The sequence below is a fragment of the Heterocephalus glaber genome, unplaced genomic scaffold (genome assembly GCF_053883595.1).
Source record: "Heterocephalus glaber isolate CG9 unplaced genomic scaffold, H.glaber_assembly_v1.0 deba00001781, whole genome shotgun sequence".
NCBI lineage: Eukaryota > Metazoa > Chordata > Mammalia > Rodentia > Bathyergidae > Heterocephalus > Heterocephalus glaber.
The window spans coordinates 9,627,646-9,653,497 of NW_028258467.1; the positions used below are offsets into that span (position 1 = coordinate 9,627,646).

The window sequence follows — 25,852 nt, forward strand, 5'->3', positions numbered from 1 at the left end:
TTGCCCTACTTCATGCAGTTTTCCTTATAGTGGGTGGAAGATGATAAAGCTCTGTTTTATCAACTAATAATGTGATCACAAATAGCAAAACCGAATTATTCTGTCCCTCCATTCCCTCTCCTAAGAAGTGGTTTGGAATCTCATTCTAAAAAGGATGGAATCGCATGGAGGTTCTCTAGATGTTAGGTAGACCTAAATAAAAGTTCTCAATAGAGTCCTCTGAGTAAAATATAAGACCTCTGTAGCTACAACTTTTTAGAGCATGTTTCATCCTCATTTTTAATATCTTGAACTGAATGATAGTCTTAGATGAAGAACTGATGTCAGCCTGCCAGGTACTGTAATTTATTCTATCCTATTATATATCAAGTAGGACAGTGAAAAATGTTTCCTTGCAAACTTGTAGTCCAGTATCAGTTACTTTCTATTTTTATCCTTAAATGACCATTGCAAATCAGTGTAAGGGTTTTTCCAGTAATTACAGCACTTTGTTAAAGTTTGCAATTTCTTCAGCTATTTGATAATATGTTTCTGTGAAGAAACTTTGCTAAGTTAACCATTATTAACTGGGTGGGATGTGATGGAATGTTAGAAATGTGTGAATTGAAGTTCTGTATTCTTTATAGATATAGCCCTTATTTAAAACAGTGAAATCCATATTCAAACTAGGAATGAAAGTGAGATATTTCTAAATTCTTGCAGAAGTGGATTTTTGTTTGTTTGTTTGTTTGAATAGCAGGAAGAATTATAGCAATCTGTCATTTTACCTGAAATGGGCAAGCCTATGTATTATGAATATTTTCCAGCTTCCCTTTGGAATATACCAAGAAATGCACTTGGAGTTAATCTTTGCTTTTCTATCATTGTAAATTTAGATTCTGGAATTGGGTTTGGTGGTGTGAAGCATTGCTCACGAGAGGCCAGAACTCGGATTTTGAGATGGAGGAACACATTTAATCTCCCCTTTATGCTTTGGTTCTAGTTCCTCTTTCCAAGTTGAATAACAATATTTTTGGTTGTTTTGTTTTAGTTGGTGCTCTGAAGCTTAATCTTAATACCCTTTAATCTCAGTTGTCAAATTTTGATAACACATGTGCCATTTTCTTTGGTAAGAGAAAGCAGGTCTTAATGTCTGCCAGAATACAATTTATATGCCTTATTGGCTCCATTAAACTTTTTAAAAACTTTAGCATTTGGTACGTTTTTCCATTGCATTGAATCTCAAATGCTACTTGTCACCTAACCCTAACCTCCTCTCCCTCCTCTGACCCATTGCTCTCTCCTGTGTCCTCCAGAGACAAAGGGAAGTGATTTCTAATCTTAGGAAAATGTAGTTTTCAACTTAGTTCAATCTTTTGGAAACTTTTCTGTGTGCCAGTTTAGATGTGAAACAAATCATAGAAGATTGCTTACCTGTATGGTACTTAAAAAATTACATTTTTCAGTCTCTTGAGGACAGTGTAAGCTGAACTTAAAAACCTAGCAGTTTAGTTCAGGGGAGCAGAACCTTTTAGTCTTAAGATGGAGTCTGACTCTTTCAGGCCACTCATCAGCTCTGTTCCTATTGCCCCCACCTTGGTACAAGCAGGTTGAATTGATCCATACACTGTTCTGAGCATGGCTGAAATATTAAAAACTCTATTATAATGTTTAATATTTTACAGACCAAAATTAATGGGGACAGTATTTGGCTAAATCTAAAGATACAAAGTCACGTTCTTCAATGTGGCTTACCCAGCTGAAGTAGTGATACACACCTTAAATCATAAAATGAATAAATCATTTTTAAAAAACCCAAAATATGATGGGGCTTGTCTGCAGTTTTGTTTTGGTCATTACATCTGAATAATTTTGTCTTTTTTTTTTTTTTGGTGCTAGGGATTGAATCCAGGTCCTCAGCTGAGCTAAGCAAGCACCTGTACTTTACCACTGAGCTACATCCTCTACCCCTGAATAACTTTTTGATAGAATTGTCAATGAAGTTTAGATTTTTGAAAAGCAGACTTTTAGTTTTTTCCCCCCAAGGGCTACTAGAACTCATTCAGTTTGCGTAATTGTGACCGAGGGCCTGAAGATTTTCGTTCAGCAGTGTTTATAGCAAGGGGATGGCTACCACCTGACCAAGGTGCAAGATACAGAGAGATGATTTTGAAATAGGCCCTTTAGCTGGGGATATGGGCCACACAATTTTAGGAAATTTTTATGAATGTGAATCATGTTTTTGGCATGACTGTATTGCCTGCAATTTTTGAGTTACATCGTAGTGACTGTTAGATTAATCTCATGGGATTTCATTTCATACCACCTGACTGTTCATCCATTAGATTGATTACTGAGGTATCTGGATATGGTGAGGTTGGGAATCTCCAGAGGTATATTTTGCTTGGAATGAAGTGCCCTGAAGCAGTCTGCCACAGGAAGCCCATGTTCAAAGTTAAACAAGATTATTTAACCAAAGGAGGTTCTAACCAGGTGTGTATAGCACCCATTTTCATCCCCCTTCTTGAAAGTGGTCCCAGCTTTGACCTTATCTCATAAAGCTGGCTTCCATACTCTATTCTGCAGCATTTGAAGTGTGTAAGAAGACTTGGGCCAGAGTCATACATACTATATGAAACACCAGATGTGGCGAGATTCTAGGTTTGACCTGTGAGGGACCTGGTTGTTCCTTGGGAAGTGCAGTAGATAGCAGTTTGTGACATGAGTGAGTTTTTAGGTTCTAAGGTTTTGAGGCTCTTAGCAAAAGTTTCTTTGGGAAGTTTCTTTGATGCTTTTCCAAGTTTCCAATGACCCCCGTTTTATTGGCATTGATTCAGTTCCTTAAAGATTTAAAACTGCAAAATTCTAACCACATATGTTTATACTGTGTGAAGTTCTGTCTGCATCAGAGTATGGTGAATTTGACTGAGTAGCATTCCTTTGAATATATGGGTCTTTATTTAAGTCCTTGTTTTCTATAATTAGTAGTAGTGCAGTGGTTACTATTTTTTTTTTTTCTTACGGTATAATTTTCTTTAGATGAAGTAGCTGGTGCAAAGGAGTTCATATTTATTTATTTTTTTTGGTACTGGGGATCAAACTTGGGACCTTCCACTTTCGAGGCAGGCGGAGGAACCACTGGCTAAATCCCCAGCCCAGGAGTTCATATTTAAAATACTGATAGGACCTACCAGACTACCTTCTACAAAAAACCAGTTAATACTTCCATGGTCATGCCAGGTGTGGTGGCACATGCCTGTAATCCCAGCACTTGGGAGGCCAAGGCAGGAGGATCACCACGAGTTTGAGGCCAGCCTGGGCTACACAGTGAGTTCAAGGCTATCCTGGGCTATTAGTGAGACCTGTCTCAAAAACAAAAAAACAAAAGAAAAAACCCCACAAAACTTCCATGGTCGTAAGAGCATGGGTCAGTCTGCAGCTTAGCCTGTGTTGGGTATAACACTTCCTCAGAAGTGATTAATTTGCTTTTTGCTTTTTTATAGGAAGAAAGCTATTTTTCTTATACGAGGGTCTGAATGCTAGCTCCATCATATAGGTATGAGAATCTGAGTAAGTTTGCCTATCTGGCCTCAGTTCCATCATCTGTAAAACAGGTACAGAGAAAAAGATGGGAGCTTTAGCGGCACGAATTAGTTGACAGTTGGATATGCCTTCCTATGAGTGGAGCAAGCCTGAGAGAATTCTGGAATGTGGCTGAGAATTGATTTCAATAATGTGCCATCGATTTCAGTGTGCCATTGAAAAATTAACACTCGGATTTTTGTGAAGAAAATGAAAATGTCAGTGTAAAGGTCCTTTTAACTTGCCCCTCTTGCCTTCCCTTCCACAAGGGCAGAAACATATTTGGAGAGTAATCTTTCAAACAATGTTCTATACATTTACAAGTCTTTCATATATGTAGCTATTGAAATAGGATACTTGGTGGTTAGGTAGGAGTTAGTGTTCAATGAAGCACTTTAGTATGAAAAGTCATCATGGGAGACTGGAACTTAGGAGCTCTAGCCTTGAAAACTGCCTTCACTGTATCCTGGGGGCAGTTTGAAAGTGGCAGTGGGTGGACAACAAACGTGGAGAAGTTTGTGTGTGCTGCAGAGTAGCTAGATTTCAGAGCACAGGTTTGTGTACAGGTGAGTGAGATCTTTCAAATTGAGCTCAAGCTACCTTGGAGATGTCACAGGTGGGCAAGTCCAAGCTGCCCTGCCCCTCTTTGTTGTTCTTCATCTCGGGAGGGAAGCCATGCCTCTGACCCAAGTCGTGCCTGTTGGTGGGTTGGCTGTGTGCTGCCAGCCAAGCAGCAAACAGGTTTTCTTGTTACTTGAAAACCTGCACTTGTTTGTGAGGGCTGAGGCGTTCCTTTGCATCAGGTCTGGCAGGCAACAGCGTGTGGAGAACTCTCTGATCATTTATAGAACTGCCTTGGAGATTTTCAGGAGGCCTGGGGTTTATCTAGCTTTTGCTACCAGAAGAGCTCTGCAGGTTCAGAGTGGAATTTTGCAGCCTGACCCAGAAATAAGGGCTTGGAGTAATTGGGCTGCTTTTAGCACCTGCAGGACCCAGTGGAGTCCATACAGAAAGAGGTCCTCGTAAGTCCACCAAGGTGTGTGCCATTTGTAAGTTGGAGCTTTGAGGAAGGATTCTCAGACTGTTCCTATGTGTTTCTTAGGATTGATATCCAGGGTGGAATCCTGGAGGAGAGCGATCCCTTGTCAAATTGTCTGAGCTTGGAAGGAGGCTGATGGAGCTTTCCCAGTCTCTTCTCCCCATGCTGAATTTCAAGATCACACTGGTGGTGTCAAGTGAATGTGTATCTATCTAATGCTTGTAACCACCAAGGGGTTTTGATTTGCTGTTTAGGGCCACTCAGGCTAGTATAAATGCTGTGTAGAACTGTGTTTTCACACAAGGTCTTGTGGTTTATGAGGGCTGGCCTCTTGCCCAACTTGGGGTTTCTCAGACATTTTGGATGACGATCTATGAGGAGAAATAACTCCCATCGAGACCTGTTGTGAATGTATACATACACAGACACAAAACTGAATCAGGAAGTCCCCACAGTTCCTACCTTTTTGCCTATGATGCACTCCATTTTATGATTTCTTGGTGTTTTACTAAACATACTTTCTGTGACCATGTTCATCTCACAACTACCTTGAAAAGTTGGGCTCTGAACTTCAGCTTCAGTCACAGGATAGGTATCTATCTATCTGTGTCTCTTGAATGAGTATAAAAAGGCTGGAAAAAGTTTTCACAAAATCCCTTTTTTCCTCCTCCTTGGGGCTTAGCCTGAGGAGTAAGGGTGTGATGGGGTTGGGACATAACAGATGAGAATCCCAGTTCACCACTGTTGCCTGACTCCCCAGCCCTGACTCAGGTCTGGAGTGACGAAGATGACTGACTCATGGTTAGCACTCTGTTGTAGATTAAATGTGGTTTTTGTCACCTGGCTGGGTAACATTCCTGGGTTCTGTGCCAGCCTTCAGCCTCCATTTTTCCCTATCCCCTCCATCCTGCAAATTGCACCGTTTTTACCCTTCCCACATATGGAAAGCAGCCATAGCCAGGCTGTACCCCAGAAATATAGGTGGGACTCCTCGGGATAGAGGTACCATGATTGGGATCCAGGTACCATGATTTTTCAGGTTCTTGGTAGAGAACCACTGTCCAAAGGCCTGTGGTACAGTTTGTTGCTATAGTGTCACTGGCTTTGGGGGCCAGCCCTGAGGCAGAGGGCAGCTGGTGCTATCAGAAGACGTGGCTCCACCCTCAGGCCTCCAGGCCTTGAGGAAGTCAGCGTGACCAGCAAGTTCTCTGGGGCAGGATGTTTTACTGGGCTTGGCAGGAGGAACTTGGCACCCACAAGCTGTAGGGCATAGTGAGTCATGGCTGACCAGGAGTGACCTGGCCTGGTGGAGCTGTGTCACCCTGGGGTTGGCTTCAAACAGATTCCTAGACTCTCCACCTACACATGCACTGAGTCTAAAGGTCTGTGGTAGGACAGGCTATTTTCTTGTTTTGTTTCTTTTTTTTTTTTTGGTACCGTGGATCAAACTCAGGACCTTGCACTTGTGAGGCAGGCGGTGGAATCCCCGGCCTGGCAATTTTCTTATTTAAAAGGTAAAGTAAACAACAGGATTCTGAGTCCCACCATTCATGCACTGTTTACGTTTTTAGTTTCATTCTTTCTGGGTTTTTTTGTCTTCTTTGGTACCGGGTATCGAACTTGGGACCTTGTGCTTCACAAGGCAGGCAGCAGAACCACTGAGCTAAATCCCTGGCCCCTGCTTATGTTTCTAAATGACACTAGTAATCATGTACCAGAGTGTGGGGTTGTACAGAAAGGTACTGTTGCTGCCTTCCTCAACTGTCCTGCACCTGCGTGTCTGCTGTGCAGGTAAACGCGGAGCCACCCAAGCTGCGTGCAACGATGAGGGAAGCTGGAGCAAGGTGAATGCTGATGGATGCAGCAGAAATTGCAGAGACCCTCTGCAGCATGTCACCCATGGCATAACTGGAACCTGTTAGCTGGAGGAGTTTCCAGCCCATATCCCCCCAAATCTTCCTTTAATCATGACTTAGTAGTTGCACCTAAAGCGTGCATACAACATTTCCAGAAGAACAGTGTACAAAGGTCATATACACTGCACTCAAGCTAGCCTGCCTCAGTTTCCCCCTTCTGAACAGGAGGGGATAGACTTGTAGGAGGGAATGAGGTACTGTCTGAAAACTCAGGTACCGGTGAAACACTATTCAAGCTGCCAGGCCTGGTAACCTGACTGCTGTTGGCCCATGGTAGTGGCTGATGCCTTAGTGAGGGAAAGGAGTGGAGTGTGCTGAGGTCAGCAGGAAGCTTGATGGGTCACCCCAGGAACTAGCTACGAAATGCTCACTCATTTTGCATGCTCCTACCCCCAAGGAGTTGCTTGTCCCGAGCTTAACCCGCGCACAACCTGAGCGCAACAGATGGGCTCGAGAATCTCCCTGTGGCCTGAGATCTGACATGGAGACACGACACCAAAGCAGGCGGATCCGTCCTCGTTTAAGTCAGTTCCTGAGACTTGGTTTCCGTCCTTGCACCGGCCCACGGCGGGGGGGCGGATTTCCAGGGGCCAGTTCCAAGAAACTATCTCGCAGGACCTCAGGTATATAAAACGTTGAGCTCAGGTGAGCTGTGGTGTATGCTCACCTTTTGCGGCCCTGGTCTGGCCCTTGAAAGAAGCCAGAGGGACCTGGTGGACCTTGGTCAATTCAGACGCACCTGGATTGAGCCTGTGACCTTCCCACATTCACCCTTCTCCCCACCCACAAAGGGGTAATCCTCACGGGGGCTTCCGAGGTTGGCCTTGAGCCCCCTAAGGCTAGGAAGCTTACATTCTCTTAAGGTGACTCACTTCCTGTTTGGGCTGAGGAATGTGGCGCCTGGGTACTCCGAGCCGGCTCCTTGGAAACGGCTGGACCCGCCCACCAGAGCCTTAAAGCAACAGTGCTCCCACGACGGGCTTGTCCTAGTGGTCCTGAGGAACGGTCCCAGAATTCCTGAAGGCAGAGGTCGGCTGCCAAGTCCCACAGTCCACATGCTCCCTCTTCCTCACTCGACTTTAAGTTCCCTGGAGGAACGACAACTCCACTGCTTTTAGCCAGCGTGCAAGTGGTTCCCAGGACCATTTCAGAGAAAGGGATTGTGTGGTGAGACCTTACTAACCTGGCCTAATCCTCCCTGGGCCTGTCATGTTTTTGTCGAAAACTGGGAACAGTACTCTGGGCTTCTAAAGAATCCATGAGACCATCTATCAGTGTCCGAGGCAGGTAAGTGATAGCCGGCAGTCCCAGGAGCATAGTGGCTTGCACGGCGCGCTGCGTAGGGCACACACTGCTGTGCTTGTGTGTAAACCAGACAAGAGTGTCTTGGGCCCAGGTGCCCGGAAGGGAGTGTCTTCCAGTGCCTGCAGACAGCGGCTCACCCTTTGGGGCCTCGCCTGCTCCGCTCTAGAAAGGGCGGGGGGCCAGTTCTGGATGTGGGCTTCTGGGTTGGGGCGCTCAGGAGTCAGTGAACTGGACACACAGGTGATTACTCCCTGGGGTTAGGTCCTGCCTCCCCATCCTCCAACTTCCTCGTTCTTTGACTACCAGAAGAGGGCTGTAGTCCCCTGGCCTGCCTTCAGGACTTTGCCTCAGAAGTCTCCCGAGGTCCCAGTTGTGGCTTTGATCCTTGTGCCAGCCTCTGGCTGTGCGCAGGAGGGTGGGGCTGAAGCAAACAGGAAGCCGGCCAGACCTGCCGGAATCTCTGGTGCCCACGGTGACCTGGGAGGGGCCGGAGGGGCCGGTCGCAGCAGTCGTCCTGATAGCAGCCCAGTTCTCTACCGTCCCCTGGTGCTTTGCATGCATACCCTGCTTCACAGTTTCCACACAGGAGATGCTTAGACAGCCTGGTGTCTGAGGACAACAGCTGGAGTGCCGAATTTTATCTCTTAAATCCTGGCTCTCTCCTGTGGGTCATTTCCTTATCTGATTCCATGCAGGTTGAGATGGAGGGGGGCAGTGTGACATTTGGGATCATTTTATGTGTTTCATGGTCTACGTAGAGAATCATTCCTCAATTACGCCGTTTCCCACCAAATTATGATTTTAGTTTATGATAAAAAATGGAACTTTTTTTTGGTTGTTGTTTTGTTTTTTGAGACAGGGTCTCACTTTGTAGTTTAGGGTGACAATGAACTCACTATGTAGCTCAGGCTGGACTTGAACTCACAGTGGTCCTCCTGCCTATGCCCACTGAGTGCTGGGATTACAGGTGTGTGCCACCACACACGGCTTGGCACTTTTTTTTTAAAGATAGGATTTAGACTTGCCTTCCTCCTGCCTCAGCCTCTGAAGTGCTCGGATTACAGGTATGTACTACCATGTCCGGTTTAAAAATTGAAGTCTTGCCGAGGATGTAGCTCAGTGGCACCGTGCCTACCTGGCAAACGCAAGGTCCTGAGTTCGATCACTGGTACAGGGGTGGGGAAAGGAAGTCTTATTAAAACAGCAGACTTAAAATGTTAACACTACTGATTCGAGAACAGCATGGCAAGACAGGCCTAAGCAAAATGATTCTGAGGTTCAGGCTCCAGAGAGGCCATCTGAATTGAATCCTGGCTCCAACACTAAAGCAGTTGTGTGACCTTACATACTGTAAATCCAGTGAGCTTCCCTGTGCCTCAGTTTCCTCATCTATAAAATGTGGATAATGCTTTCTATTTCAATTGCTATTACAAGGCTTGCATAGGTTTGTAAGGGCCTTAGAATTGCACTTGCTGTACAGTTAGCGCCACTTAAGTGTTAAATACAACTTGGAGCGGTCCTCACAACCCAATTCCGGGTATCCTTGCAGACACTCTGCTAGCAGTTTGGCGTCTATCTCAGCCATGTTCCTTGGCCTTCCCCGGCTCTGTTTCTGGCTGGGCACTGCCATCTAGAGGCTCCTGGGCCGCAGGGCATCGGGCCCTTCCACCCCCTTTTTCGGTCACTGGGCTTCTCTTCCCCTAAGGAAGAGAGAGCCCTCTGGGTACTGCATGCAGGACCCCTTGGCAGGCTGCTTGTTTTCTGAAAGCCTCTTTGAGCACAGTGCAAGACCCTGCAGGAGGCCTTATGTCGATCTTCTTGGGGGATTGAGGAAGCTTTGGGAGCAGTGATTCTTAAAACATGGGCCATGCATGAAGACTCAGTGGATCAGAAGGCTCAGTGGTTCCCCGTGGAGGGGCGTCCCACAAGTTTGCACAAATCACTTAGAATGAGGCGGGATGGTTGGGTTATACATGAAAGGTATTCAAAACCACTGTTAGAAGCATGTGAGGGCTGAGCAGAAGGAAACGTTGCTGTGCCCTTCACTGTCACACTCTCAGGTTAGAAAATTTCTCCTAATCACCCTGGGGTCTTGTCTTGGGATGAGGGTGGTGATCCGACTGCTGTAGTTGAGTGTAAAGTAGGAATTCAGCTTTTAATCACTAAAGAGGGCTTTCAAGTCTGAAATAAGTTGGTTGCACTCAGAGCCCCTTTCATTACTTTTGGAATACACGTGTATATGTCTACCCTTCCCTCTCCAGGAGCCCACTGGCCCCATGGCTCTGGTCCTCCTACTTAATTCTCCTGCTCTAGCCTCCCAGAGTGCTGAGATTACAGGTGTATGCACCACTGAGCTATAGACCTAGCCCTTTCCTTGAAATTTATTTTTGGGCAGATCTGAGCTTCTTGTCCTGTACAGCCTGGATTTTTCTGATTTTATCCCAGGATGTCGTTGATCACATTCCTTTGTTTTTGCTTTATTCAGATTGACCTTTGGATATAGATGTTTGTTCAGATTCAGATTTGCTTTATTTGGCAAACAGCTTCCTAGACTGGGTGTGGTGAATGCCTGTAATCTCAGCACTTCGAAGGCTGAGGCAGGAAGATTGCCATGAGTTGAGGCCAGCCTGGGCTACAGAGTGAGTTCAAGGCCAGCCTGCACTACAAAGTGAGACCCTGTCTCAAAGAAACAACATACAAACAAACAAGCACACACTAGCTTCCTAGGAGGGATAGCGTCTGATCCTTGGGAGATGTTAGCCACTGTTGATGAGCACTGTCCGGGCCCACTGATTCTTTTGGGCTTGCAAAGGGATGGTGGTCTAATTGTATCATCCCTTCTGTGTTTATTAGATGGAATAGCTCTGCAGAGAGAAGCTTCCCTTGTCTCCATTTCATTACCCAGTGATGCAAGAAAAGGAAGGATAAAGACTCGGGCTCCATCCCATTTTAAATGAATTCATTCACTGGCGCACTCCAGAGGAGGCTGATGAGCATTTAGAGACTACTTTACCCCTTTTGGATAGAAACGTAGATAGTGTGGGATTATTTTCCTCACTGGTGCTCAGGTTATTTCATCGTTGGCTAGTAGGAACCTCTCAGTTGTTTTTGTGGCTTTAAAAATTATGACAAACTAACATAAGTGTTATCATTTTTACCACTTGAAAGTAGTCAAGGGCAGTAAGTACATTCAGAATGTTACACAGCCATCACCACCATCTAACTCTGGAGCTTTTCTTCACCCCAAAAGGAGTCCCTGTACCCATTGGCAGTCACTCCCCATTGTCCCTCCTGCCAGCCCCTAGGCATCATTAGTCTGCGTTCTTCCTGTTCCAATGGATTTCATATAAAGGGAATCACATAGTATGTGCCCTTTGTGCCTGTGCTTCATTCCTTTCTATGGCTGAGTAATATTCCATTGTATAGATAGATCATATGTTCCTCATCTGTTCATTGGTTGAGAGACATGGAGGTTGTCCCATGTCTTCTTTGTGATTGTGAACAGTGCTGCCATGCGTAACTTCTGTTTTGTTGGACATGACTCAGAAGTCTGTGGCAGCTCCTCAGTCTTGTAGGTGACAGACAGCCCAGTGGGCTCCTCTGGTCATTTCCCGCCACACACCTGGCAGCTCACACTCAGTCTCTCACACCCATTCCTGCCCTGCCCACCAGTCCTCCAGCTTCCAGGGCCGAGACTACCCTCAGACCCGCCTCCTCATGTAGCCTAAGCAGGGCAATGTTCCCTCTCCTGGAGATGTGTGATGACTTCCTGACCCGGAAATGAACACCCCACCCCATTTGTGAGAACCAGCCCCAAGGAGCCATGGCCCCAGAGAAGAGGCCGAAGATCCAGGCCTCCACAGGTTATATTTCACTGGAGACTTTCTGACAGAAGCATAGTTCCAGATGGCAGCAAGACCAATTGTGTGCCCTCAGTTTGGGTCAGGAGGAGGGGCTTATACATAGGATAAAACTTGACTTCAATCCAAGCCAGAATGATCCCGGTTTATCTCATGCTGATGTCAAAGAGCCAGGCAGAGTGCCTGGTGCCAGGGTCTGGTGGCAAAGCACTACCTACCATTCTCATGGTTCTGTTTACTTATACTTTGCTGGGGACCGTGCTCTGGGGCAGTCATGGTAGCTGCAACTCAGATTGGCTGCAGGCTGGTCCAGCTGGATCCACACATCTCCTGAACCTTCACTCTCCTCCTGCCCACTTCCAGTCTGAGTTCCACCCCAAAGTCACACACACCTAGATCTAAATCTGCCTGTATAAATCGGATTGGTCACTCCCTGCTCAGGACTCCTTATGCCTGTGCTGTGCCAGCTACCTGGGGCTCCTGCCCTGCGCACGCAAAGTTCAGCCCTTTCTCATGGCAGGGCCTTTCCACCTACTGCTCTCCGGCCCTGAGGGCTCCTCCTGCCCCATTACCTGCCCATGCTGGTCCTCTTCTTTCAGTCTCTGATCCAAACCAGGCCCATCCCATCTGCCCCGCTTCTTGCCACCATCATGCTACCCCTTACTGTTGTTCACTTATTTCTGGACAATTTTGTTTCTTGTCCACATACTTTTTTTTTTTCTCCAGTACTAGGGATTTCAACCCAGGGAACTCTCCTGAGCTACATCCCTGGCCCTTTTTATTTTGAAACAGGTTCTTGCTAAGATGCTAAATCGCCCTGCTTGGGCCCACACCTGCAGTCATCCTGCCCCCACTTCCCAGAGTGCTGGGGTTGCAGGCTTGCGCCACTACGCCTGGCTTCAGTTCCATTCTTGGAGGTGTCTTTTCCCTGCTTTGTCCTCCATTCCTGGCACGATGCTTGTTATGAGACGGGCTGACTGGAGTTGGGGGATATTAGTCCCACTGGGGCCTGGCTGGGCTGGGAACTGTGAGGGCTGTGCTCTGGCTCCCATGCCGAGTTCCAGATGAGCTGTGGAGGGCAATGATGTCACAGCTACAGCCACAGTGAGCGCTGGGCTGGAGAGGAGGGGCGGGAAGCTCCCAAGCCCTTGAGGACCTGAGCAGGGCTACCTCTTCCTCTTACTCTCTCCAGGGATGGAAGAAACCCCATCTCTTTGTTAGTCTGTATGTCCCCTGCCATGGGGACAACTGCTCTTTTTAAAAGTTTGTTTGAAAAAACCCTAGCAAAATTCTGAATGCACCACTCTTTCTAAATATATACATAAAATTTCTCTCTTCTGAGCAATGCAGAGGTTCTAACTCATACCTCACTAATGCAAAGTGCATGAGAACAGATGTCAGAGGATTTTGCAAATCCTAGCTCATCACCTGTTAGCTCTGTGACCTCAGTCATGTTGCTGCCTTCTAATCTTTTTCCGTCTGTGAAAAGGGGTTAACAATAGTATCTACTTATAACAGAGACTGCTCACTGTCCCTTAAGATCTATTCTGCCGTTTTGGGAGGTGTGTGGCAAATGGGTACACTTAATGACTGCATTTCCAGCCTCCCTTGCAGCTATGGATAGTCATGTGACCAGTGCTGGCCAATGCGCATAGGTAAAAGTGGTTGGGAAACTCCTTGAGGATGTTGCCCATTTCTCCCCTTTCATACTTCTGCTCAGCTGTATTGCAGGCATAATGGCCGGGAATGAAGCAGCCCACCTGGAACATGATGTTGTTTTGTGAATGGAGAATAGAAGACCTCTATAGTGGACCAAGGAGACAGAAGAAAGTCTTTTCCCTCCATCCAGGATTCACTGTGGCTGCAGATGGAACATCCAACCCTAAACAACCTAATGCCAGATTTTTGTGTCATGGAAAAAAGCAAACTTGATCTTATTTAGGCCACTCTTTTTTTTTTGGTACCAGGGAATGAATTCGAGACCTTTTGCTTCCAATGCAGGTGGTGGAACCACTGAGCTAAATCCCCGGCCCAAGGCCACTCTTATTCTGGGTCTCTGTTACTTGTAATTGAATTTAATCCTAATAAATGCACCACTTCATACATTTTTGGGGATAATTAAATGAGATGTTGCATAACTTGCCTATCAAAGTAATGACACATTGTAAACACTTAGTAAATGGCTTTTTATTATTAGCTTCTCTAGGATCTAATTATAATAACTGTCCCTCATCCCCATTAAGAACTCTAGAGATGAATTCTTCTGGAAAGAAAAATGATCAAGAACATGTTGTTAACTTCTTTTTTTGTCCCAAACAATTATAAAAAGGAAAATCATCTGATCATAAAGAACTAACTCAACTAGAAATGCTATCATTTAAGCTGTTCTGTTTTCTCCCATGTATGTACAAGTTTTAGCTGACAAAACTTGGTCTTACAAATTTGCATGGTATTTTAATTGGATGAAAAGCCTCACATTCCTTTAAATAGCTGTGTTTACAAACACATAGCTCAATTGTTCCACATTTGGAATCTGGCCTTTCGAAAATAATTTAGTCACATTCTTCTCTTGGGTTTCTGTTTTCAAAAACATGCCTGAACATTTTTCTTGGAGCCAGTGGTCCCAGGTCATCTTGGTGCCGTGTAACCTATGGGTGATGCATTTCTCAAATATTCAGTGACACCTGCTGCACACAACTAATGTTTGTGGACAAGACGGTTTCCAGGATCGGGTGTGGCTCTCAAGTTCTCTGATGCTGCAACATATCGCCAGTCTTTGGAACATAAAACTTGATTACTAAGGAATCCCAAGTGGGAAAGAGCAAGAGCAGCAAAAGGGAAGAAAGAAAATTGTTACAAAGTTCATTATCAAGGGATGAAGGAAAGAGAAGACAAAAATCAAAATGGTTACTCTTTTTTTTTTTTTGATACCGGGGATCAAACTTGGGTCCTTGTGCTTACGGTGCAGGCTGTGGAACCACTGAGCTAAATCCCCGGCCCAAAATGGTTACTCTTTAACATTAAAAAAAAGACAAAATTTACCAGTATTAAATATATGGGTAGAAGATAATTCCTATTATTAGGAATGGGAAAAGATAATTCCTACTATTATTTAACATTGCTATAATTAAACAAACAGTACAGATGTGGGTATGAGATAAAGCAGTATTTTATATGCCAAATGTTATGTTAGTTATGTAGCAAAGAAAATAATTTTCTTACAACTGTGGAGAAATTACTATATAGATAACTTCAATTTAAATGGGATACATTTTATTTATTTGTATGTAATTTTTTTGTGTGTGTGTGGTGCCAGGAACCAAACCTAGGGTCTCATGTGTGCTAAACACGTGCTCTTTTACTGAGCTGCATCCCCAGCAGTTGCCTTTTAAAGTTCATTAAGCTAGGGATGGTGGCCCATGCCTGTAAGCACAGGTACTTGGCAGGCTGAGGCACTGGGATCTCAAGTTTAAGTCCACCTGGCAACTTAGACCCTATCTCAGTATAAAGTTTAAAAAGGGCTTGGGATGTAGTTCAGTGGTAGAGCACTTACTAGTGTGCAGAAGGCCTTGGGTTCAATCTCCATTACTAAAAAATAAAAGTTTTTTTTTGGTACTGGGGATCAAACTCAGGACCTTGTGATTGCAAGGCAGGCGGTGGGAACCACTGAGCTAAATCGCAGGCCCTAAAAAATAAAAGTTGATTGAATTGTTTCATATATAAATTGGAAAATATATTCTGTATAGAAAATGGGAAAATGATAAACATTTCCCACACTAACCCAACAATCCTAGTCAAGCCAAATAGTAGGTAACTTATGCATTTATAAATATGGTCGAGTTCTGTGGTGTAGGAGAAACTTAGGTTTCATTTATTGAAATGGGTGTTTTTCTTTCAATTGTGTGAGGTGAAATTCCTACTGACTTTCCCATTTATTTGTGATTTGCATCGGATTACTTTTGCTTATGCTAATCCAGATCAAGGTCGTATTTATCCTTTCCTCAAGGGCAGAGCTGAATACTTTTTTGTTTTGTTTTCTGAGACAGACTCTTACTATGTCGTTCAGGCCAGCCTTGAACTCAGCAGTCCTCCAGCCTCAGTCTCCCAGGTGCTGGAGTTACAGGTGTGCACCGCCACATGTGGTGGGGATTGAATACTTTTAATTCGCTTGAGAAAGCACTTATCCTTTTGCAAACTGAAACATTTATGGTTTTTATTAAGTTTCCCAAGTGTTTGAGTGAAAGGCACATCTAATAAGTTATAATCCAGCTGGCACATGGGTTAGTGATCACATCATTGTGTCCTCTTTTCAGGGGAGACCATGAAGAATAGGGGGTATGTGACAGAACTGCCCAGTGGATCAAGCCAAGTGGATTCCTTTTCAGACAGGGTCTTGCTATGTAGTTGAGACTGGCCTTGAACTCACAGCTATTCTGCTGCCTCAACCTCCTGAGCACTGGGATTACAGACATGTGCCACCGCACCTGGCTTTGTTTTTTGATTTCTAGAGTCAAGGTCTTGTATTCCAGGCTGGCCTTGAACTTTCAGTCCTCCTGCCTCAGCCTCCTAGACTGCTGGGATGATGTGTGCCACTATGCCTGGCAAGCTAAGAGGATTTCTGAGGATAGAGTGCAAGAAACATCTAGTGAGGACTCAGATATGGAACAAATTCAAATACAAGAAGGACCTTGCCTCAGGATTCAAATTGGGTGTCTGAGTGGACAGGAATTCCGCATAGAGGTGGTCTGTGTTCTTGGTGACCATTTCTCTTCTTTGCTATCCACAGAACCCCAAATCTATTCAGTTTCCTAGGGCTACTATATTCATCAACTTACCCACTGCTGGGACAAAATACATAGCCAACTTAAAGGTGAAAATCATGGTTTGAGGGGTTCAGTTGTTGGTTGGCTTGTTCCAGGGCAGAAGGACATGGCGGAGCAGAGTGGCTGCGGGGAACACAGGGAAGAGCAGCAGGGAGAGATGTGCCCTCCAGGGTGACACCCACTGCCCTTATCCGCACATGCACCTGTGCTCTCATGAGGACAGCACCCTCCTCCTCCAAGCCCTGCAGGAGCCTCTGGATCAGTCAGTCGGAAGTTAGGATAAGCTGCATTCACCCCAAAGAAGTACAGCAGATGAGGAAGCTTACCCGGCTGGCATTTGTCCTGTTGAGTTTCTGGGAGCCAGACCTTTGAAATCCAGTGGTGAGCAAGGCAGGGTCCTTCTGAGGTAAGGAGACCCTGTATCAGACTCTGCTGGCTTCTGGTGGCCCCGGGCCTTGCTTTTGCTGATGTTCTTGGTGTGTTTACTCCACTTGGGCCGTGTAACAAACATTAAACCTCGGGTAGCTTATAAACAACAGAGATTTGCTTCTCTCCATTCTGGAGGCCGGAAGTCCGAGGTTAGGACACAGGCAGATTCAGGGCCTGGCAAAGAAGGCTCATGTCTGGGTCAGAGAGTTCATCTTCTTAGTGTTCACCCATGAGGAAGGGGCAAACAGGCTCCCCTGGGCCTCTGTTGTTTTGTGATACTGGCATTGAAGTCAGGGCCTTCACACTGAGCTACATTGCTAGCCCTTTATTTTTTCATTTTGAGGCAAGGTCTTGCTTAGGTACCCAGGCTGAGTTCGAACTTGTAATCCTCCTGCCTCAGCCTCCCAGAATGTTGAGATCACAGGCATGTGCCCCTATGCCTGGCACCCGGGACCTCTTTTATAAAGGTGCTAGTCCTATTCTTGAGGGCTCTGACCAATCACCTCCCCGAAAGCCCTACCTCCTAGTACTATCACAAGGGGCATTAGGATTTCAACACATGGATTTTGGGGGGACGCAGACATCCAAATCAAAAGCACGCCGTGTGTCCATCATCTCTCCTTTGAGCTTATCTTATGTCCAGATTTTCCCTTCCTGTAAGGATAGTGGTGCCAAACAAGTTGAGGTTGGCAGACCACACTGAATCATTTGGCAGAATCTAACAGTGATTAAGAGTTGTGAGGACTTCCGGGAAGATGGTGGAGTGGTGAACAGCAGAGAAAGAGCCTCTCTGAGATTTGGGGTTCTGACACTGGAATATAGCAGCTCGAGGAGGAGGAGGAGGAGGAGGAGGAGGAGGAGGGAAGTGTGTCCCTGGGACCCAGGAAAGATCAGAGGGGAGAATTGAAGCCTACAGAGAGAGAGAAGAGGAAGGTACCAAGCAAGGCTTTCTTCCAGGGCCCGGACTCTCTGCAAGGGAACAGCGGGCCGAACCTGCAGATCCACAATGACTGCTGATGACCCTAGAGGCCTCCACAGAAAAACCCACCAGTGGAACAGAGCAGCGGACACAGGACTGCAGCAGCTGGTGAGTCATCCAGGTTCAGACCTCACCCAGGAGAGGGTGCTTGGCTGGTAGCCATCTCGGAGAGGAGCCAACTGAGCTCAGAACTCAGAACAGCTGCGGGCAGACTCCAACTAGTGGCTCCCAGTGCCTCGGTGTTGGGGAACTGAGTTCAAGTCAGCAGGAGGTCAGGGAGCGGAGTTCAAGTCGGCAGGAGAGACACATAGACTGTTGTAGACTCAAGGAATCCATTTCCAGCCTTATAGCCAGAAACTGGCCTGACCTTCAGAGGAACTAAAGGGGCTGGCTGGCTGGGATTATCCACTACCCCACCACGAAGCTGCCGCTAGCTTGCTAGGATTAATCAGTTTGTCTCTGGACTCCATTTACCCATATTGCCTAACAGTGACAGCAGAGACACACCTCGAATTGGACGTTTTTGGATTTTTAAAAACTTTTTTTCTTTTCTTTTTTCTTTATTCCTCCTTCCTAGTCCTTGTTTTGTTTTTTCTTGATTGTTTGAACAGTTTCTAGTTTTTTGTTATTGTTGTTGTTCTGTTCTTATTTTTCCTGTTCTCTTTCCCACCTGTCTTCTTCGCCAATTTCCTAGTTTGTCCTCCAGCCTTTCTTCTGATCGCTTCCTCTTCTTCTATTTCTGTTTTTTTTACCCACTAACCCCTTTAAAGTCTTGTCCTCAAGGGTAAAAATGCCATATTAAGGGCTATAATTTGTCATTTTCTAGGCTGTATTTGATGCTGTTGTTAATGTTGATTGTACCACTTTAGCCAAGGTGACATAATTGTGCTAATCAGTTGTTCCTTCTGGTATACCAAGACTGAGATTGCCTAAGGGTCTTAAAAAAAAACCCCTGCAGGCCAGGGGCAAAGAACTGGCAGCTGGGCCAAGTAGGTAGGAACTTCTTATCCCTAATAAATTGAAGAGGCAGGCTCCTGCAACAGACTCAAAACCCCAAAGCTAATACAGCGGGGAGACGCTTCTGAGAAGTAGTCATCTCCTAAGGGCTCTGTAAGGATAGTGGTCATATGGATCAGGGCTCGCCTTAGTGCTTTCATTCGAACCCTCACCCGATTGCTTTTGTAAGGAGCTCAGCTCCCAGTCAGGCCACATTCGGAGGTCCTGGGAGTTAGAACTTCAATACCTTTATTTCAGTGGGACAATTCAACTCAAAACAGCCACATTCCTCAAGGAAGGCCCCACAGCAGCTACTCAGGGCTGGAACCTGGTTCTGTGAGTTTGTCTTATCCACACAGGTCACGGTCCCTTACAAGCCTGTGTTCAGTATTGCTGGATAGGACGGGGAGGGGACAGAATACACACGACCTTTCAGAGATGTCAGCGCCGGGAAGAATTCTTTTCTTTTTTTTTTCTCCTGCTGCTGCTGCTACTGCTCTCTGCCCCCCCCCCCCCCCCGTCTATCTCCTCCTCCCCCTCCTTTGCAGTATTGAGTAACCCCAGGGCCTTTGTACTGAGCTACATCTCTAGCCTCTTGATTTTTTGAGATTGGGGTCTCACTAAGTTGTCAAGTTGCCCAGGCAGGGTTCAAACTTGGTGTGCACCATCCCTGACCACTGCCTGGGGGAGTCTCTGCATCCAGATGCACCTCTCCAGTGAGCAGGCTGAAGACAGGAAGCTGTCCAAGGCTGCACCTGGTGTGCACAGGACAGGGCGAGATGGCACTGCCCGGGAGGCCGTGTGGCAGCTTGGAGGAGAGAAGGCCTCAGGTGCCCGCCTGGGCTGGAAACTGGGTCGGAACGCAGCGCCTGTGTGACCTGGAGCAAGTCACGTGGCCGCTGTGTGCCTGCCTCGGTGTCCATCAGGAGAGGATATGCATTTAGGGAGCTTGGTGCTGTGCTTGGCACTTGGGAGGCGTTTACTGAGGGTCACTGTGGTTGCTAATTTTTGTTTTGTTTTTGGTACTGGGGATCGAACTTGGGTACTTGCGCTTGCACATCAGGCAGCGAAACCACTGAGCTAAATCCCCAGCCCTGTCGCTAATTTTTGAAGTCCTCCAAATGGCATGCCGTGATCCTTGTCCTAAGCTACTGCCTTGGTCCTGACTGGGAGCTGAGGTTCTGTAGCCAGGCACACTGTGTTTATAGGCCTGGCCTCCTCACTTCCAGGATGTGTGATCTTGGGCAACTCTCTTCAGGTCTCTGTCTCAGTTTCCCCATCTTCAAATAGAGTACGTGATATTACCAATCATACAGGGTCCTTATGAGGTATAGACACTATTCATTCATTCAGCCTGTAATTGTTTCTGTCCTCCATGTGCCAGGAGTCTATCTAGAGATAAACATTAAACAGGTACATGAAGGAAGCCTGAAAGGAGAGGGTGAGTGAGTCATGAGAGTCTGAGGTGAAGGTGCAGGAAGTGCAAAGGCCCCGGGGGGCGGGGCATGTCTGATGGGTTTGAGGGACAGGATGGAAGCCAGTGTGGAGGCAGCAGAGTGAGCAACAGGAGAAGGGAGGAGGTGAAGACGGAGAGGGGCTGAGGCTGCTGGAAGGAGCTTGGAAACTCCACCTGGATTTGTTTTGTGCTGCCTTGGTCCTGCACTGCTGGGTGTTGGGAAAGCCAGGCTTTGAAGAGTGAAGTCCCATGCCAGGGGCAGTTGGGAGCCCACAGACAGGCTTTCTGGGTGGCCCTTGGGGCCAGAGCTGGGGCTATGTGTGCAAGGAGAAACAGGTGTTCCGAAGCCTGGCAAGCAGAGCAACACCTCCGCTGCTTACTGGCTGCATCGGGTTTATTGGAGCTTGTTTCCTGGGGGGAATAAAGCCCTCCTGCCTGTGTCTCTTTCTCGCCTGTCCCCACTGGCAGTTGACTGTTCATTTGCTTTCTCCTCTGGCACCCCAGGTAGAACCTGCCAGCCTTCAGGAGGGTTGCAGATAAAATATTCTTTTGAAGTGCAAGTGTTTTCATTATTATTCAAATCTCTAAACTGTTACTCTATTGAATTGGGAAGTTCAGTCTGGTGGGGCTGTGGGACCCTGTTCTTTCCCTTCCTCCTTTCCTCTCCTGGGGTTCTGTTGGCTGCAGATGGTGTTTGTGGTGTGTGTGTGTGTGTGTGTGTGTGTGTGTGTGTGTGTGTGTGAGAGAGAGAGAGAGAGAGAGAGAGAGAGAGAGAGAGAGAGACTTTCTGATTCAGTTTCAGCAGTATTGACACTTGCAGCTGGACCTCTCTCCTCTCTCTCTCCCTCCCCCTCCCCTCCCCCTTCCCTCCCCCTCCCCTCCCCCTTCTCTCCCCCTCCCCTCCTCCTCCCCTCCCCCTCTCCCTCTCTTCCCTACTCCTCACTTAGGACAACCAAAATGTCTCCAGAGTGGCCACGTGCCCCTAGGCACAGCCATGCTAGTCTGTTTCCCTGGGTGTCCTTCATTAACTCCATCTATCTCACTAAACAGGGGCTGGACTGTCCCCGAGACAGGGAACCTGGGGCCACACCCCGTCGCCTTGTGTGTCTTCCGTCAGAGGCTGCTTCCTAGGCCTGTCCTTCCTTGAGCTCTGAGCTGGCAGAAGGAGTGGGGAAAAGGAGCGGGGAGAAGTGGGGGCAGCTGTCCTGGGGGCTTGTGAAGCCTGGTGACCGTGGAGAGCCATCTTAGGGCTTCGGATAGGTCTGAGCCACAGTGTCCTGTTTCCAGGCTTCCAGAAGGAGCCTCAGCAGCTGGCCCGAGACTGTGTCCCGGGGCTGCCCAACCTTGCCTGGGTCCTGAGTTTGAGACCATGGATTCCACACCTGCCAAGTGATTCTTAGTGCTTCTGGCCCAGGTCCTGGTCCACTTCCTGCTCCGGAGGCTGATGCAGCTGGGATAAGTCACTACTGAATTCAAAGCTGTTAGGTTGTAGGGGGAGAAAAGAAAGTTAGTGTCTTTTTGTAAGACCAAGGGCCTTACCAAACGCTCCGAGGAGCTGACTATAGTGAAGCACACCCAGGGATCCCAGCGGTGCCTCCAGAATGTAAGACCAAGGGCCTTACCAAATGCTCCAAGGAGCTGACTACAGTGAGGACCACCCGGGAAGGAACACACCGGCCATGGTGGGAAAACAGACCTTTATTAGTCTGGCCAGATGGCACTCCCGAAGCAAAATAGCTCAGAGAGGCAACTGGCTCAGAGTCCGAGGCTGTTTTATAGGGGGTTGAGGGGGGCGTTTAACATGTAGATTCACAGAAAAAAAGAACAAAGGTTAGTGGCTCACTGTCACATGCTGATGGTCAGCAGACATCCTGACTAATAGTCACGACCACCCTGTGTGGATAGTCAGCACATTTACAGATTGTCCTATAGATACTGGGCCCCGGGACATTTGGTTTTAGGGCAAATAGATGGTGAGTAATCTCGCCCTATTACTGATTGTCCATTGTCCCGAGGCAAACACACTCCAACCATCAAATTTACAACAGAACCTAGGGGAGTAATTAACTTTTGAATCACACAGTCCCACATTTTTTTGTCTTTTTTCTTTTTGAGGTACTGGGGATGGAATTCAGAGTCCAGTCCTATTTACTTTTTATTTTGAAACAGAGTCTTGCTAAATTGCCCAGGCTGGTCTCAAACTTTTAATCCTCCCGCCTCAGCCTTCTTCGGTGTTGGGACAGCCAGTGTGTGCCACCACACTTGGCTGAAAATCCATTTCTTTTAGCCATCTTGGGCTCCCTGTTGGGGCCTTGTAAATGAGACAAACAAAAGCCAAGTTCACAAGAGAAAACCCAGCAAGTGAATGATCATGTAAGCACTCTGCCATGAGATGCATTTTTGGAACTTGGGCTGGTATAGCACCTTGACGAAAGAAGAGCTGGGCCTAGTGGTGCACACCTGTGATCCCAGCACTCAGGAGGCTGAGGCAGGAGGACTGCTGTGTGTTTGATGCCAGGCTGGGCTACATAGCGAGACCCTGTCCACCCCCCCCCCCCAAGTGGGTTTGCAGAGAAGTGGCAGGGATGAAGGAGGACCAGGAACTCCTGGGGTGGCAGACGGCAGGAAGGTCGAGCTGGTAAGGCCTGCTGTGTGGAGGCCCCTGGGCCGAGCAGTGTCTAGTCTTGTCCTTGTGACCCCTGATGGACAGGGAAGGGGACATCTCTATACATTCACGTTCTGCTTTGGGGGAGCCCGGGTGGGGGAGCAGTGAGCTTACATCTCTTCTTCTTGGTCGTCTTGGGCTTAAAATAACCCTTGGGTCCCAGAGGCGTATTTTGGAGTGGCCTATTCTGTAGCCACTGGGTTACCTCTGAAGCCCTTGTTCCTCCTGTCCCGGTGCGTGTAGGCTTGATGTCCTCGATGTGGTCACATCGCTCTCACTGCAGCCGGACGCTTCCCCAGTAGATCACCCCACCCCACCCCAGATGGCCGCGTCCAGCCCTGTTGCCCTTCCCTGGGTGGGCTGGGACGTGACCCTCGGCTGTGACAGACTCAGGTATTGGCGTTGAAGGCGGCAGAATGGCAGGCTGGAAAGGGGCCTCCTGTTAGTGTGCATAGACAGACTTGGCTCTGAATCCAGATTCTGCCATTTAACAGCTGTGTGACCTTCATCAGGTTACTTTACTTCTCTGAGCCTCTGTTTCATCTACAAAATAAAGATAACACCGTCCAGAGGCATACCAGCTTCTATGATGCCCACAGTGGATCTTTAAAAAATATTCCTTACAAATATATATATAATTCACATACCGTCTAGAGTGCAATTCAGTTTTGGGGGTATGGTATATTATTCTTTGGAAAATTTGTAGTAAAACCCTTATGAGACCCTTTCCTTCCTCCCTCCCCCCTTTCTTTCCTTCCTTCTTGTCTCTTGCTCTCTCTTTCTCTTTCCCTCCCTCCTTTCTTTCTCTTTCTTTGTTTTATGAAAGATTGAACTCAGGGCCTTCACACTGAGCTATGTCCCCAGCCTCCCCCCTTCTTTTGCTACCGGGGATCCCTTGCGAGGTGGGTGAAACCACTGAGCTAAATCCCCAGCGCTTCTCCTTTTTGTTTTTTGAGACAGGGTCTCGCCATGTGGCTCAGGCTGGCCTTGAATTCACTATGTAGCCCAGGCTGGCCTACAACTTGCAATGATCCTCCTGCCTCTGCCTTCCAAGTGCTGGCATCACCACCACACCTGGCTTATTTGATCCTTTTTAAGTGTACAAATGAGAGGCATTGATTACATTAACACCTCTTCTATGACAAATGACATAATACTGGAAGTCATTTTCCTGTTCTTTAAAGCCCATGGCTAACAACAAGAAAGAGAATAACAGACGTCAATTAGAAATGTTATTTGAAGTCAGTAAAATATGTCCGGTGTGAACTGAAATCTATACCGGGCAGACAAAAGCGGCCCATCTCCCTGGTCGCACTGTTCTGCTGTGGGTGTGAACTCCAGACACAAATGGAACTGCCAAGTTTCTGTTTGGAGACAGGCGAGATGGAGCAGCTGCCTGTCCGGAGCTGTTCCTCCTCTCTGTGCTCTTCTCGCTTGTATTGAATCCTGCTGTTTGCTGGCAGGGCGAGAAGCTGCATGGGAGTCAGACCCTCACCCTGTACCCAGAGCCCTGTGCCCAGGAGAGCCCTGGCCAGCTTGGAGCTTTCCACAGACATCTTTGGTGCTTGTCAGGAGCCGATGTGCTTCAGGTTTCCAGGTGCCCCTCACTTAGCATTGACCATATGTCCCTTCTGAAATCCTTCTCCAGGAGGATGGGAATATGGGATTTTCCACAGTGATCTGCAGGTTCTTCTCTGTGTAGCTTGCTGGGAAAGAAAGAGTTGCCGAGAGCCTATTGCTCTGGGAATATCAGTTGGAACTCATATCAGATCCCCTTATTATTAAAATCCTTAAAGTAAATTCCACTGACAAAGTGTCACCATACAGGAACAGCCAGGCATTAAGGGTGGGCAGGGGGTGGTGCTGCGGGAGTGAACGTGTCCAGGCTTCGCCCAGCCTTGGAGTAACATGGGTGAGAAACTGACAGAGCCCCCAGCCTGTCCCTGCCCCCCTGTCCTCCCCTCCCCCAGAGCTGTACCCCACACCTTTGGTGTTAGTCTGTTTTCTGTGGCTATAACATTACACCCGAGGCTTTTTGCATAAGGAAAAGGGTATTATTTACTAGCTCACAGTTTTGCAGGCAGAACACCCATGGTTGGGTGGCCCCATCTGCTTGGCCTCCCATGGGGACGCCCTTGGCTGTGCTGCAGCACAGCTGGGCCACATGGGGGAGTCGGCTGGAGAGGCAGAGGTCATATGGTGAGACAGGAAGTCGGAGACTGAGGAACAGACAGTGTTGTACTTTTATGACAACCTCTTTGGAGCCAACTGGGTCCCACAAGAGCTTCATGAGTCTCTTCCAGGGGCAGCACCTGAATGACCACCACCTTCCCCTGGCCCGCTTTGCACTCCACAAATCACCATGCCATGAACAAAGTGGTTTGAGCAGCTTTTCCTCTGCCCCTTCATAATCCTGTTTCTGCCTTGGAGGCAGCTGACCACGGACTGAAACTATGAGCCAAAATAAACCTCCCTCTTTTAAACTGTGGGTGTTGGGTATCTTGCCCCAGCGAGGGGAAAGTTACCAAGGTTCACCCTTTCTCAGGGTGAGGATGCTGAGGCCATCAGGGGCCCCAGCAACCAATTCACTGCTCTGCCCTGGGACTCCTGGAGCCTGCACTGAGCCCCCCGGAACTGGTTTCCTTAAGTGTGTGTCCTCTTTTCCAAGTGAAACCTTACCCTACAACATGTGGGTGTGCCAATCAGAGAAGCCGGCGTTCTGATCGTTCAGGCTGCCCGGCTCTCACCTAACTTCTGCAGCCCTGGCGCTTTCCATGGAGCACAGTTTAAAACCCCCTGACCAGGGCTTTACGGCCACTTGGC

The 25,852-nt window shown here is 47.4% G+C and overlaps 1 protein-coding gene across 4 annotated transcripts in view; it reads left to right on the top strand.

The window, feature by feature from the left end:
- The first annotated feature begins 3,341 nt into the window (after window positions 1–3,341).
- LOC147820979 (uncharacterized) overlaps window positions 3,342–25,852 on the top strand; it is a 101,914-nt gene continuing 79,403 nt past the window's right edge. For 3 of the 4 annotated variants that reach the window (XM_087202938.1, XM_087202940.1, XM_087202939.1), the window contains exons 1-2: window positions 3,342–7,803; window positions 17,891–18,020. In XM_087202938.1, coding sequence (XP_087059064.1) covers window positions 17,950–18,020 — 71 coding nt within the window. In that variant the 5' untranslated portion in view covers window positions 3,342–7,803; window positions 17,891–17,949. The other variant, XR_015447957.1, reaches the window with a different exon arrangement.